This window comes from Zootoca vivipara, chromosome 5 (assembly GCF_965207765.1).
Source record: "Zootoca vivipara chromosome 5, rZooViv2.hap1.1, whole genome shotgun sequence".
Classification (NCBI taxonomy): Eukaryota; Metazoa; Chordata; class Lepidosauria; order Squamata; family Lacertidae; genus Zootoca; species Zootoca vivipara.
The window spans coordinates 87,083,461-87,099,274 of record NC_142588.1 but is presented as its reverse complement, the minus strand read 5'-3'; the positions used below and the strand labels follow the sequence as shown (position 1 = coordinate 87,099,274).

General features: G+C 41.8%; 1 protein-coding gene across 2 annotated transcripts in view; it reads left to right on the top strand.

The window, feature by feature from the left end:
* Window positions 1–15,814, top strand: part of CCDC39 (coiled-coil domain 39 molecular ruler complex subunit) — a 33,558-nt gene that overhangs the window by 16,210 nt on the left and 1,534 nt on the right. For both annotated transcript variants that reach the window (XM_060274352.2, XM_088669214.1), the window contains exons 10-19: window positions 510–704; window positions 1,807–1,971; window positions 2,468–2,605; window positions 2,803–3,011; window positions 8,313–8,436; window positions 10,264–10,423; window positions 13,222–13,328; window positions 14,114–14,254; window positions 14,440–14,619; window positions 14,792–14,865. In XM_060274352.2, coding sequence (XP_060130335.1) covers window positions 510–704; window positions 1,807–1,971; window positions 2,468–2,605; window positions 2,803–3,011; window positions 8,313–8,436; window positions 10,264–10,423; window positions 13,222–13,328; window positions 14,114–14,254; window positions 14,440–14,619; window positions 14,792–14,865 — 1,493 coding nt within the window. The remainder of the gene's footprint in view (window positions 1–509; window positions 705–1,806; window positions 1,972–2,467; window positions 2,606–2,802; window positions 3,012–8,312; window positions 8,437–10,263; window positions 10,424–13,221; window positions 13,329–14,113; window positions 14,255–14,439; window positions 14,620–14,791; window positions 14,866–15,814) is intronic.

The following is a 15,814-nucleotide window of genomic DNA, read 5'->3' as shown; positions in this document are numbered from 1 at the left end:
TTTTCTTAGGGACATAGTGGTCTGCCCTTTAGGTAGATGAGAGAGATAGAATTGCTGGAGTGGTTGTCTTTCAGGTGACACTTTGCAACAAGCTATAGTGGGAGTGAGAGTGGGAATGGTCTGTCTCTAGAAAGAAGAAGGAGAGGCAGGATAAGAGGTGTCAGGTAAGGGGTGGCCTGGGTGCCAGAGCAGAATGGGTGCATATCCCAAAAAGGCACAGACCCATCCAAGGTAGCTAATCTTAACTCTGGTTAAATTTAAAAGTGCATCCTTGTGTAGTCATTTACATTCTTTGGGTGCTTTCTGGTTATCACTGTTTTGCTGGTAGGATTCAGAATGAATGCTTAATAAATAGCGAGTGTCATATAACCTCCATGCAAACATTCTACAAACAAATTGGAATGAATGCTCAATAAAAAGGTCATCTGGAAGCAACCTTGGAATTGGAAAGATTGATAAAGCAACAGATAGCACAGCATTCACATTTTGAACGTTTTTAACACCATTAGGAGAAAGAGACACTGGAACAACATCTGCGAGAGAAACAGTTTAAAAGAATTAAGGAGCTGCAGAAACTTAAAGACAAGGAGAAGTGTTGCTCAGCTGAAATAGAGGGACGCAAAGGACAGCTGAAAAACCTACACAGTCGCTTATGCCGGGCGGATGCTGAGACACTCAAACAACAAGAACTCATGTATAAGCAGGCAAGGGATAACAAGCATATGTGTGTGTGTAGTGTATGTGTGTCACAGCAAAGGGACATCTGCTGCAGGAGAAGGTTTTTAAAAAGAACGAGAAAGCAGAGGCAGACACTTAAGAACTGGGAGAAGACCATGGCCTGAGCACCCCTAATTCTTAAATATTCACTTTGGACAGGTGTCCCCTTCCTGACAAATTTCTCCTTTCTTAGCACAGTCTCCTAGGCTTTGTGATTTGAAATCCAGCTGTGCTGTTGATGATGGCAGAAGCCAAAAATGGTCAAGAAACCATTTTAAGCCTTTCACTGACATACATATAATTAGTTACAGGTAGGTAGCCGTGTTGGTCTGAGTCGAAGCAAAATAAAAAAATTCCTTCAGTAGCACCTTAAAGACCAACTAAGTTTATATTTTGGTTTGCAAAATACAGTATTAAGAGAATATTTATTTCAGTTCAGAGTTAATAAAGTTATTGTTTTACACTTCAGTTATAAAATATATTTATCTGATAGTAAGTGGCATTGATATTAGAGGAAGCTATTTCTAAAAATGAAAAAAAAAATCCATTTACTTGGAAACTAATTCCATTTACTTCCAAGTAAATATGTTTGGAATAGGATTGTATGATTTCCAAATCAGCTTTTTGCTATGGCTCCTCTGAACCATGGCTGCTTCAGGGTAAATATCTGAAGCGATACAAGAGAAGAACATGCCCAAATCCTGTTATTTGTTAATGGGATTTGTATGCATAACTCCTATGCACCACTTTGAAAATTTACCCCTTTTTATCAGCGTCTACTGGTGGTGGTAAGATTGCTACTCAGCTGTAAGCCTCCCTAAAGCAGACTCTCTGGGTTGGGGACGCTTTGTTATATTTTTAGAAGATTACTTGTGAGCCAGCATTGCACACCAGCCATTTTAAGACAGTCTACAAATGAGAAGGCCTATAGGCCTGAAACAATTGTACAGGAACAATTGCTTAATTAGGTGCCTGTCCTACAGCTAATTTTTTTGTGTTAATGTTTTAGCATGTATAGAAATGACTCTAATTGTTTGTTTTTCAGCCTCTCTTTTCATTTTATTTCTTGCCTAAAAATATTTTTAACAGGATTTTTATATACAGCAAGTTGAGAGAAGGCTGTCACGCTTGCATGGGGAGCTTAACACAGATGAGAAGCAAGTTTTAGAAGCAAAAGTTGCTGAGCTTTCGAAGATAGCAGAAGAAAAGAAACAAGAATACAATATTCTACAAGCACAGCAGAAGAAACTCCAGGTAGTGTGGCTTTTCATCTCATGGGATTGCACCTACAGCAATGATTAATTTATAGCCCACATAATGGTCTAACGTAGCTCAGTATTCGGAACCAAGCACATTTGTCCTCAGCCAATATCAGGACAGAGGTGTGGTTGGGAATGCCAGTTCTGTAGAGGGAGATCTAATATAAATATAGTATGAGCAGGCATCCTTGCACACAGCAGGACTTCTCTTTCCTCTTCTCCTGAGGATCGGGGACCATTTGGAGCAGATTTTGGGGGTGCTTGGGGAGTGCTGGAGTGGGGAAAAGAGAAACTAGAAATCTTGTGGTAGTGGCTTTCTGTTATGCAAGCAAATGGACATCAATAGATGTCACCCATGTTTCTGAGCTTCTTGTAAGAAGGAAGGGGTTTAAATGTAACCTCAGATGCCTGAGACCTAAATACGAGGGTCTACTGATAACAAAACAGTATTAATGACCAAACTAAAAGCAACTTGTTTTTCTTTCTTTCAGAATGACATCCATTTTACCAAGTTGGCTATGGCTAAGACTGGAGAAGAAATGGCTGGCTTGACAACCAGAGTAGATGAGCTAAATCTTTTCACTGAAAAATCAGAGAAGCTACTAAAAAAAGCCAGAGCAGATAAGCAGGTATAACTAAAAATAATTATTATAATGCTGACCCACACAAATGCTTGGGTTCTTTGCACTGACAGACTGTCCATGGCCCTGGGCATGCTTAAATTGATGTGTCCCAAGTTTGGAAACCAAACTATTCAATACAAAAGTTACCTCTCAGGAGGCTTTGGATTTAGTGCTGAATATTCTTTTTCTTTTGCCAACTGAAGGATATGTTGATTGAAGATAACCTCCTGAAACTGGAGCTGAAACGTGTAAGAGATACTCTGTACAACAAAGCAGAGCAAGTTCTTTCCCTCGAAAAACGGAAGCAGCAACTTCAAACGGCAATGGAAGAAAGAACTGCAGATATCAAAGTTCATAAGGCAATGATTGAGACACAGATAAGGATAATAGAGCAGGAGCGTCAGACTTTGAGGTATTTGCCCTGTGTGTTGCGTGGAGGTGGGAATGGATTTCTCTTTTCAAGGAAACATATGATATTGAAGGAATCACTTCGGAAGACCAACTTTATACTTGCTGCCTTTCTCAACCCTGGTAGTTAGCTATTTACTGATGTACCTGTGTGATTGGTTGTCAGGAATTGCTATTATTTTGCTGCTTCTAAATTTCCTTATACAAGAACTCTAGACAGAAGCAAACACACTCAATATTTATTCTCAGGCAGGGTTCTGTTACTGGGAGCCTGCTTTTATGCCTGCCTGCTTGTTTATCACATTTGTACCATAAGGTAAAGGTAAAGGGACCCCTGACCATTCGGTCCAGTCGTGACCGACTCTGGGGTTGCGCACTCATCTCGCGTTATTGGCCGAGGGAGCCGGCGTACAGCTTCCAGGTCATGTGGCCAGCATGACAAAGCCGCTTCTGGCGAACCAGAGCAGCACACTGAAACGCCGCTTACCTTCCCGCTTGAAGCGGTACCTATTTATCTACTTGCACTTTGACATGCTTTCGAACCAAGGGCGTACCCACCGCGGGGCAGGGGGGGGCCGCTGCCCTACTCTAGAGGCAGGGCCGGTCGGGCAGCTGCGGGCAAGAGTGGCGCTGCCAGCGGGGCTGGTGGGCAGAGGCGGAGGACAGCCCAGCGGAGCGCGAGTTCGGCGCCCGCAGCAGTCTCTTGTGCCCGAGCCGTGCGGCGGCTGAGGCGCCCGCCGGAGTCCACCATAGCCGCGCTGTGTGGGAGGGGGCAAGGGCTGACGCTCCCGACGTTCGGGAGACCTTTGCGCACGCGCAAAGCGGGGCGCATGCGCACAGCGCGGCTGTGGACTCCGGCGGCCGCCGTGCAGGGCGCATGCGCACAGCGCGGCTGTGCTCAAAGGTCTCCCGAACGTCGGGAGTCGTTCGGCGCCTGCCAGACCGCTGCAGCAACGGAGCCTCGGATCGCTTCGCGGAGGCCGGGGCTTCGCTCCAGACCTCCGCGGAGGCCCCGATCCAAGCCTGGTTCCCTTCTCTCCCCCCCCCGCCCACCCCCAGACTTCCCTCTTCTCCTCTAGGGGGCCGCTGGTTTTCTCCCCTTCGCCGCCGCCGCTTCAGGTTCACGTCTGCCTCCCCCCCCAATTTGAAAATCCTTCTTCCCATCAATCCTCTCCCCTGATTCCACAAGTTAAACATGGGGATTACCAGTATTTCTTAGGAAATAATATCACCTGTTGAACATCATGTGTGATCATTCCTTTCTACAAAAAAAGTTTGAGAATCCTTTTTAAGATTATGCTGTAAGTAGCCTATGTTAGGCAATCCTCTACATGTCTACTCAGAAGTAAGTCTGCCAAATTCAGTGGGCTGTAAATTGCTGTAGGTAAATTGCTGTAGAATTGGAATATTACCATAGATAGTAATGTGTTCTGTTTCTTTTTTATGCTACCAATCTGTTTTCTCCTTCATAATTTATATTTCCAGCTGTAATCTTAGTAAAATTTAATTTGGAAACTGGGGGTTGATTATATATATTTAACAACTCAGGGCTCATCCTATGGGCCAGACTACACTGTCATACTACATGCTTTGGTAGGAGTTGGGGTGAGGAAGTGGAAAACAGGCTGAAAACTTGCTCTATAGTGATTGAGTTAGCTAGTAGTAGCTCCCTATTCAAAATTAACCTACAGTTCTTTAAGTTTTTCTTGCTCAAGTGGTAGAGTGAATTGAGTGGTGGCATATATATGTTATATATATGCATGTGCGTGTGCACACATTCCCTTAGGCTTTTTAAAGACTTTTTATGTATAATCCACTTTTAATGTGTACCTTCAAAAAGTGATAGTGACCCAGAACCAACAATTTATTTCCATCTCATTCAAACATAAGTTGGAACTTAACTTTTGAGCAAGCACGTAAAGAGAGTATATTCTGGATACTGAAAAGGTTTTTTTAAATGTATTTAAATGTTTTCTACTCATCTTAAACATTTGAGATTTGAATTACAGTAAAAAAGGAAAAAATAAAATAATAGGACAACTTAAGAAATACTCAAGACCATCGAAGGAAAATATCAACCAAAGGGATAACACATTCTTAGTTGATGTAGAATCATAGAGTTGGAAGAGACCACAAGGGCCATCCAGTCCAACCCCCTGCCAAGCAGGAAACACCATCAAAGCATTCTTGACATATGGCTGTCAAGCCTCCGCTTAAAAACATCCAAAGGAGGAGACTCCACCACACTCCTTGGCAGCAAATTCCACTGCCGAACAGCTCTTACTGTCAGGAAGTTCTTCCTAATGTTTAGGTGGAATCTTCTTTCTTGTAGTTTTAATCCATTGCTCCGTGTCCGCTTCTCTGGAGCAACAGAAAACAACCTTTCACCCTCCTCTATATGATATCCTTTTATATATTTGAACATGGCTATCATATCACCCCTTAACCTTCTCTTCTCCAGGCTAAACATACCCAGCTCCCTAAGCCGTTCCTCATAAGGCATTGTTTCCAAGCCTTTGACCATTTTGGTTGCCCTCTTCTGGACACGTTCCAGCTTGTCAGTATCCTTCTTGAACTGTGGTGCCCAAAACTGGACACAGTACTCCAGGTGAGGTCTGACCAGAGCAGAATACAGTGGTACTATTACTTCCCTTGATCTAGACGCTATACTCCTATTGATACAGCCCAGAATTGCATTGGCTTTATTAGCTGCTGCATCACACTGTTGACTCATGTCAAGTTTGTGGTCTACCAGGACTCCTAGATCATTTTCACATGTACTACTCTCAAGCCAGGTGTCCCCCATCCTGTATTTGTGCCTTTCATTTTTTTTTTGCCCAAGTGTAGTACTTTACATTTCTCCTTGTTAAAATTCATCTTGTTTGCTTTGGCCCAGTTGTCTAATCTGTTAAGGTCATTTTGAAGTGTGATCCTGTCCTCTGGGGTATAATACGCAAGTGTGGTGTCAGTTCCCTAAGGTCAACAACTCTGGGGACCCCTTCCTAAAATATGTGATCAGTTTGCTGTAGTTTTTACTGTTTATTTTGATTTCACCTGGGCTCTGTAGCCCCGCCCACATTCCCACTTTGTGGCCCCTCCCCTCCCATGCCTTGGCCCCTCCCCTTGCCCCCCCCTAGTTTTGATCCTGGGTACGCCCCTGTTTCGAACTGCTAGGTTGGCAGGAGCTGGGACCGAGCAACGGGAGCTCACCCCGTCGCAGGGATTCAAACCACCTACCTTATGATCGGCAAGCCCTAGGCTCTGTGGTTTAACCCATAGCGCCAGCTGCATCCCTATTTGTACCCTACCTTTCTATAAAAATGTAAATCAGCAAAGGGCCCAATAAAGGCTAGCTATAGTCAATTACAGAAACCAAGATAGGAGCTGCAAGGGCCTGTTTTCTACAGCTTTAAGAAACTGGGAAGTAAGAATCTTTGTGCAGCGGGGGGGTTAAAGCCAAGTGGGAAATGAACACTCAACCAGCTGATTTGGCAGCCCTTTTCCCCCATTCTCCTTCAATCCACAGCCCACGCAATAGGAAATTAGAGTGATTTAGTGTGACTGGAGCTTAACCCCTCGCCAAGCAGGCAGGCTCTGTGTGTTTTTCCTGTGATAATTACATGACTAATTGGCACTTGCATATAATTTGATTTGGGGTTGCTTCCTGCTGTTGCTTATTCTCTCTGAGCAGTGGCAATATTAAGATACAATCAGCAGGGGGCAGCTTCTGCAGCTGTAAGACTGAAATGCCAAACCTTTAAATATTTGGGTAAGGTTCCTTGGATGGCGGCTCCCCACGATGCAGGAATTTGCAATGTACAGTGGTACCTCGGTTTATGAACACAATTGGTTCCGGAAGTCTGTTCATAAACTGAAGCGTTCATAAACTGAAGTGAACTTTCCCATTGAAAGTAATGGAAAGTGGATTAATCCGTTCCAGACGGTCCGCGGAGTAACCGTTCATAAACTGAAGCGAACTTTCCCATTGAAAGTAATGGAAAGTGGATTAATCCGTTCCAGACGGGTCCGCGGAGTACTTAAACTGAAGCGTTCATAAACTGAAACATGGGTGTAATTGGTTCCGGAAGTCTGTTCATAAACTGAAGCGTTCATAAACTGAAGCGAACTTTCGCATTAAAAGTAATGGAAAGTGAATTAATCCGTTCCAGATGGGTCCGCGGCGTTCATAAACCGAAAATTCATAAACCGAGGTGTTCATAAACCGAGGTTCCACTGTAATGTTGAATTTGTCTCCTTCTGTGTGTGGGGATTTGAGACAACTGTGAGTCAGGAGGACTGGGTACCAGCAGCAACTAGAATAGATGGGTATACCACTAGCCTAAATACTGTGTTGTCTGTTTTTAATAGTGACATCATCCACTCTGCTATAGGGTTCACACAGTCTCACTAAAGGGAAGAGGTCCCCCAAGGATGCATCTAGATGGGTAGCATTTGGAAAGTCTTTTACCAAGGCAGCAAAGACTTCATCTCAATCCGTAATTGTTAAATATAACAAAAGAAAAGCAGCTTTGAAATAGGACAGTTCTCTGCCCCAAACTGTCTCCTATCAAAGCGGCTTCTCCTCACTAGATGAACTGACTGCCAGGATTTTGTTGCATACATTTGTGTGTAGTTTGTAGCCCTGCTCTTACTAGGCAGTCACAGGAAAATCAAAAAAGACATTTCAAGGAAAGGATCACATAAGTCTGTAGAAGTTCCTCCGGGCAGGAGGGGCTGTCAGGAAACACAATCTCAGTGATGCACAAAGGCTTTCCCCTCTAGCCTTCAGCACTTTCCATCAGTTCTATGGACCTGATGGACTATGCAGGTTTAATAGCTTTTTTCTTCTACTGATTGGAAAGGATCTTTGTGGAATGCTCTCCCCACGGAAATGCACCTGGCACCATCAGTCAGGCTAAGAAATTTTTATTAACCACAACTGTGCTACTAATCATTCAGTGGGGTATGGTAGGATCTGTTCTTCTTATTGTTGGTTGAACATTTTAGGAGCTTTGTATTGTATGTTTTTGGGTTTTTTAAAAAATGGCTTTTAATTGATTTTCCTTGCTTGTATTTTATCTTGCTGTAAAGTTGCTTTGAGTTTTCTTTTGCATAAAGCAAGTAATAAAAACAAAACATACCGTAATAAAATAATAATTACTTTCAAGTCAATTCCCTGTTCCCCCAAAAGACAAACAGGTGTACCTGATTTCTTAGGAAATGTCTTCTCACATATTTATGACCATGAGTTAAATGATTTTCTTTCAAACCTATTAGTCAGTTTCTCCTATTCTTCTCAAATCAGTTCCGAGTTTCATGAGCGACTGGGTAAAATTGAGAAACTGAAGAGCAGATATGAAATCATTACCGTTGTCATGATGCCCCCAGAAGGAGAAGAGGGGAAAACTCACACTTATTACGTCATCAAGGTAACCTTCCAGCTTGGATGCTGCCCATGAGCTTGTCGAATTATCCATACCGGTACTTCATCTCCAATCTCTGGTGTTTTCATTACTGGGTATCCTGCATCTATCCAGTGTGAGATAGGACTATAGGTTGGTCCATAACTTCCTGATCTGCCACTTCAACATAGAGATCACTGAAGTAATCTCATGAATTTGAAGAATTGTGCAGCCATCCCAAGTGTAAATGAGAGAAAATATCCACAACCACCTTCAAAATCAGAAGGAATAGACAGGGAGGTGGGCCCAACAACTTTTTGTAGTATTTCTGGCTACACTTATTATTGAAGAAGGAAAATATGGCACTTTTGACATTGGCCTAGGAAGCAGAAGTGTTTGTTGCTTTTCAGTCTAATCTTTCCACTGGTGGGCAGCGCACGTTACAATTTCAGTGCCATTTAACAGTAAGGGTGTTGCTTTCATAAGAGGAGTCTGTGGTCAAAACCTTGAGAGAGGTTTCATGTGACCATGTGCATGGTGTCTCAGAAAAGGCTTGGGGGGGGGAACTAAACGTGTTTATTTGTTTTCAAAAGTTATGAACCATAACAAAATCTTCACTCCTCCCCTCACCTTGGATCAACATTTTCATTGGGTCCTGATCCAAAGTTGGTAGACTGGGGTCAGATAAAATTTCTTCATTGGGCACTGTTGAATATATACCTACACTTAGTTAGGGCTTGTTAGCAGCCCCCTCCCCATTTAACTGAACTCTGATTTATCCAGCTGTTTTAGGCATTCTTTTGAACATTCTCTTCCCCCTGCTTTTTCATAGCTTCCTCACACACTTTTCCTGCATACCTAATTCAAAACATGCTGGGTACTATTCATAGGGTCTTAGCTCCACTTTTGCCTGCCATTCTGCAAAGCTGTTTTTAAGAAAGTATGCTGCACTTTATTCCCATGCTGCTCTTACTATTATTTAGGCTTGGAATAGGTTTGAAAAATAAACGTATCTGTTAACGGTTGAGTAACTGCAGCCTATCCCACTCCTTAGGTTCTGTGACCTATGCCCACCCTTCTCTGTTTCATGAGTCTTCTGGGGTGACAGGCAGTACTTTTAGTGGAAAAGCTCAGGGTTGCTGGGTGACCCTGTTAAACATTCTCATAGGTGATTCACAGAACCTTCCCACTGTTGAGTTACCATGGATCTCACAGTTCCATCAAATATTCAGCACATTTGCTGTTGATTCACGCAAGCCTAGAAATCTTTGCATAAAGCCAGATTTTCCACCCAGGAATGAAAACAAGCAGTGTTATTAGACAATATGCACCTGTGCTTAACTACTTATCCCTTTCCGATAGAGGATTCACAAACCCTCCAAGTGTCCCTATTTTCCAGGGACAGTCCCGGATTTACAGCAGCTGTCCCAGTTTCTGATTTGATCCCAGAATGTACCTATTTTTCTTAGGATGTCCCTATTTTCATCAGAGAAATGTTGGAGGGTATGGAGTTATGCAACCCCCAAGCCAAGGAGTTACTTAACTATACAACCTTAAGATGCATGAAGGCAGCCCTGTTTAGGTTTTTTTTTTAATGTTTAATGTTTTATTATGTTTTATATATGTTGGAAGTCGCTCAGAGTGGCTGGGGCAATCCAGTCAGATGGGTAGGGTATAAATAATAAAATTGTTGTTGAATAGGACGTCCCTATTTTCATTGGAGAAATGATGGAGGGTATGGATTCTTTAATAAATACCCAAGTGTGGTGCTGTAAGGCAGTGTAAGGCAGATGGGGACTGGGTATTAATCTTAAGATTCTGAATTCTGTTAAAAGTAATTTTTCTTCTTTCAAGGCTGCCCAGGAAAAGGAAGATCTTCAGCGTGAAGGAGACAATTTGGATGCAAAGATCCAGCTAGCTGAGAAAGAATGTATTGCCCTAGAGAATACTATGCATGTGCTTAATAACTGCAACAGCAACTATCGAGACACATTCAAGGCAGTCACAGAGAAAAGTAAGTAAGTAGGGTAAACGGCTAAAGTCTAAGAGCAAAGGGAGATCAGGAAAGGATTCTGCTTACTAACTGCTCTGCCACAGACACTGCAATGTAATTTACTTTTTAGTCCTTCTAGGCTCAGAACATGCAATCTTTTCCATGTGATGCAATGAAGTTATGGATGAAGAAGATCCGAGTTCAAATCTTTGCTCAACCGAGAGCCTCACTGCATCACCTGGGGCTGGAAATGCTTGAACCACCTAAAAAGATGTTGGATCATTGGGACTTGAAATGCAGTTTGCATTAAGCAACACAGTTCCTTCCAATGATTTCAGATGTACCTTTTTCTCAGAAGCAATCATTTCCTAAGTATAAAAGGCAGGTTTAATTACAACAGAAGTAGGCTATGCTACATACACTAAAAGTGTAGCACACTAAAATACCACAATAGACTAGTTTGTAAAACAATCTAAATTGGAACTTTAAAATCTCCCTCTTTTATTTGTACCTGAATATTAAAATAGTGTTTTGATGACAGAGAAAGCATTTGCAGTTAACTTTTGCTCCCTCTGCTGGCTCTTTTACTTTATTATTATCCCATCTTCAATAATAAGTTGTGAGGATTTTTGAAAAACTGCCAAGTTAGGCAGTTTTAAAAGAGAAACTTATTTAGCATTTATTAGATAAGGCATTAAAATGGTATTTGAGTTGACCATAAAGCTGTTTCACACAACACGGTAAGCCAACCTTTGTTGTTGTTTAGTCGTTTAGTCGTGTCCGACTCTTCGTGACCCCATGGACCATAGCATGCCAGGAACTCCTGTCTTCCACTGCCTCCCGCAGTTTGGCCAAACTCATGTTCGTAGCTTCGAAAATACTGTCCAACCATCTCATCCTCTTTCGTCCCCTTCTCCTAGTGCCCTCAATCTTTCCCAACATCAGGGTCTTTTCCAGGGAGTCTTCTCTTCTCATGAGGTGGCCAAAGTATTGGAGCCTCAGCTTCACAATCTGTCCTTCCAGTGAGCACTCAGGGCTGATTTCCTTCAGAATGGATAGGTTTGATCTTCTTGCAGTCCATCAATTCTTCGGCGACCAGCATCAATTCTTCGGCGACCAGCCTTCTTTATGGTCCAGCTCTCACTCCCATACATCACTACTGGGAAAACCATAGCTTTAACTCTACGGACCTTTGTAGGCAAGGTGATGTCTCTGCTTTTTAAGATGCTGTCTAGGTTTGTCATTGCTTTTCTCCCAAGAAGCAGGTGTCTTTTAATTTCGTGACTGCTGTCACCATCTGCAGTGATCAAGGAGCCCAAGAAAGTAAAATCTCTCACTGCCTCCATTTCTTCCCCTTCTATTTGCCAGGAGGTGATGGGACCAGTGGCCATGATCTTGGTTTTTTTGATGTTGAGCTTCAGACCATATTTTGCGCTCTCCTCTTTCACCCTCATTAAAAGGTTCTTTAATTCCTCCTCACTTTCTGCCATCAAGGTTGTGTCATCTGCATATCTGAGGTTGTTGATATTTCTTCCGGCAATCTTAATTCTGGCTTGGGATTCATCCAGTCCAGCCTTTCGCATGATGAATTCTGCATATAAGTTAAATAAGCAGGGAGACAATATACAACCTTGTCATACTCCTTTCCCAATAGGGACTCAGGTGTTCAGAGATACTTTGCTCTGCACCAATCCCTTTTACCACCCTTAGACTTGGTGTGTCATCTGAATTTTGATTTGCAGTTAGGGTCTCCCTGAACTAATTACAGTACAAGCTGCAACCAAGAGCAAACCTAGAAAAGACCAGAGGGGGAGCAAAACAAGAAGTAGCACCTATTGGGGAGCCTGCATATTCACACTAAGTCATATTCTCCCTAAGCCAGTTTCACTTTCCGGTACTATGTTGTGCGAACCAGCTTATGACGACAATCAACACTGAACCATGGTTAAGCAATGGCTCACATTAGGTCTGCATTAGCCCATAAACCTTTCAGTCAAGCACACTGCATAATATTGTCATTCAGATTAGTATAAGGTACTGCAAAAGTGAACTTCTGTAGATCTGATCACTTTTGAAGTCTCATTCCAGACTAAATGTTTTGAAACATTTAGCCTGGATAAGAGAAGGTTCAGGGGTGATATGATAGCCATGTTCAAATATATAAAAGGATGTCATATAGAAGAGGGTGAAAGGTTGTTTTCTGCTGCTCCAGAGAAGCGGACATGGAGCAATGGATTCAAGCTACAAGAAAGAAGATTCCACCTAAACATTAGGAAGAACTTCTTGACAGTGGAACTTGCTGCCAAGGAGTGTGGTGGAGTCTCCTTCTTTGGAGGTCTTTAAGCAGAGGCTTGACAGCCATCTGTCAGGAATGCTTTGATGGTGTTTCCTGCTTGGCAGGGGGTTGGACTGGATGGCCCTTGTGGTCTCTTCTAACTCTATGATTCTAAATCCATCAGTTTTGTTATGCTGGAAGCAATTCATGCAACCTCCTTTGCTGGAATGCATATCTTGTCTACAGTCCAGCATTAAATGAGTGTCCTAGATATTTTAATAATTTAAACCTTTTTAAATTAGTGCATGACTTTAACATCTGCTTCTTTTTCTGATCATGTTTACGGTTGATTGTGCCTGTAGCGGTGTGGACTTTTGTCACTTTTTAAAAACTCTTCCTTAGTTCATTATGGTTGGTTCCTTGTACCGGTATTTATTTAATAGCTGTATTGGACTAGAGTGGATGTTTTAAAAGTAATTTTTACTGTATGTTGTCTAGAGGTAAGGCAACCAATAAATTCAATAAATAATTGTATTTTTAATAGGTGAGGAGCACCAAGAGAGGCTGAAACTGGAAGACGAGAAAAGAGCTGCAGATGAGAAATACAGATACAAGAGAAGACAGATCAAGGAAATCCAGGAAGATATACAGGTAAAGAAACTTCTGTTTTAAGCCACTCTTATGATCCTTATCCAAATTTAAACTTTTCTAGCAACTTTGTTCTTATATCTATCCACTTCCTCACACTGTGAAGTTCCACCCTTGCTTTGCAGTTGGATAGGAAGAGGTGTAAAGAGAGGAATAGAATGAAGCAAATTCTGTGCAAATATACCAAGAAGAGTACCTATACATTCCATCCCTCACCCCCTCATACACTGTATTTTTGCTTTCAATGATTTTGCAACTGTCACTGTCTTTCTTACCAGTTCTTCTGAAGTCATGTAGATTTTAAATTGCTTTATACATTATGGCAGGAGAAAATCAGGACGGCACCCACTTCCTGCAGCCCATGCGTTGGGTGTCACAAAACATAGGGACCAGGACCTCTAGAAGTCAGTGTATGCACACCCAAAATGCTATTGGTGATGAAACTGCACCTATGCATTTGATTACACATATAGAGGCTCCTCTACAAACATGAGAAGTAGCAACGCCATTTGAGAGAAGAAGTCGGAGGAAGGCATATTGTTCCAAACTATACAGCCACTACTAATTGTGTTACCCTTTGTACTTTTTTATTATGGAGTATTTCCTACCTGGTATATGACCCAGAAATTTGCAAGTAATGGAAGTAAATCACTAGTTCCTTGAGCTTTCTTCTAACTCTGATATCATACTGTTCTTATATTTTATTTTATTGTGTAGCATTCATTTATTGTTATGGATTTTTAAAATGGCTTCAAACCAGGTTAATGCACAAACTTGTATTTCTCCAGACCATGCAGGGTAATCTTGATACTCTTTTGAAAGAGGAGGCTCTCTGCAGGGAAAAAATACAAGGGAAAGAAGCACTCGCTTTGCAGTTAAGCAAAGACATAGATGACCAGAAGCCAAAACTAGAAAGAGCCACAAAACAGGTTGGTTTAAATGAAGATAGCATTATCATTATTAAATGAATTGTTTCAATTTCAACAAAATAAGAGCTAAACATTGTCCATTACTGCTAAAATATTTACTATATGAAATCTATCAACATGAAATCTAATTGTTATCATAGCAGCATCGATTAAACAATACTTGTAATACTTTTCTGTCTAAAAAGGTCACCCGAGTAACTAAAGAGATCCGAGCATTAAAGAGGACTCAGTCAGAAACACAAGAAGAACAAGATATTGAACTTCGTTCATTGAGAGAGTTCGGCAGATCAATTGATACAATGCTGCACGAAGTTGCAGAATCAAATCCAGATTTGAACACAATACTTCAGAGATACTTCGAACAGGTACTCTCTTGTGTTGATAAATCTACTTCCAAAAAACACCAAAAACCTTCAAAGACTTGCAGACCTTAAAACCACACCACAAAATACGGCCATTTCAAAGTAATAGCCTAATATGAACTTGGTATGTTTGTTTATATCCCCTAATGGTTAATACCACAATACTTTTTTTTAGGCTTCCCTCCAGCTTCAGATTTCTTCTCGGCTTAGCTTTCGGTCATCTCCTCGCAGCTCAACATCTTCAACTATGTAAGCGCTATTATAAAAACGTTTTAATCTTTGTTACTGTAGAATGACCACAACATTTATCCAAAGAGGATGGGGGAATGGTCTGCATGCAAGGTAACTAATCTTTCCTGACTGACCACTTGGCAGGAGCTGGGAAGAGAATGCACCAGTGACTCACAATTTCAGTGGGGAATAAAGGGGAGAGTTGATTTCTTACTGGTACTCTGCACACAAGCTGTCACTAAATACCGCAAGTAGAACTTGATGATCTACTAGAAAAGCAGCCCCACTTAATTTCGGTCCTGCCTTTTGATCAACAAAGAACAGTCGTTCAGTGTTTATGGAGCTTACTTTTTCAGCAAAATACAACCATATTCACACTAGTATGACATTTAAATTATGTCATGGAGTACTAAGGAAAGGAGCTTTAATTATTCTGTGAATCCCCCTGAGATCTTTGGATGAAGGGTGGGATACAAATTTAATTAAATAATTAGGCCATGCATAGGCAAACTTGGCCCTCCAGATGTTTTGGGACTACAACTCCCATGATCCCTAGCTAACAGGACCAGTGGTCAGGGATGATGGGAATTGTAGTCCCAAAACATCTGGAGGGCCGAGTTTGCCTATACCTGAATTAGGCCTTCAACAGCATCTAATACCTGGCACACTTATCCCCTTGGATGGACTTCAAAGTCAGCAGCAAAGGAAAACAGGGCAATATTCAGTGCTAGAGAAGACCCATTTTTATTGAAATTTGTTAGTCACTTAATATCCCCCCCAAGACAAACCAAAGTGACTTAAAACCAAACCAACAACCCTCAAATGCATTAAAACCAATGACGGGACAGACATTAAAAACATCCCACCCACTTCTAAAAGGCCACAGATAAAGGCCAAAGGCCTGGTTATAAAGTTTTTACCTGGCACCTAAAGATATATAATGATGGCGCCACAAGGGAGAGCATGC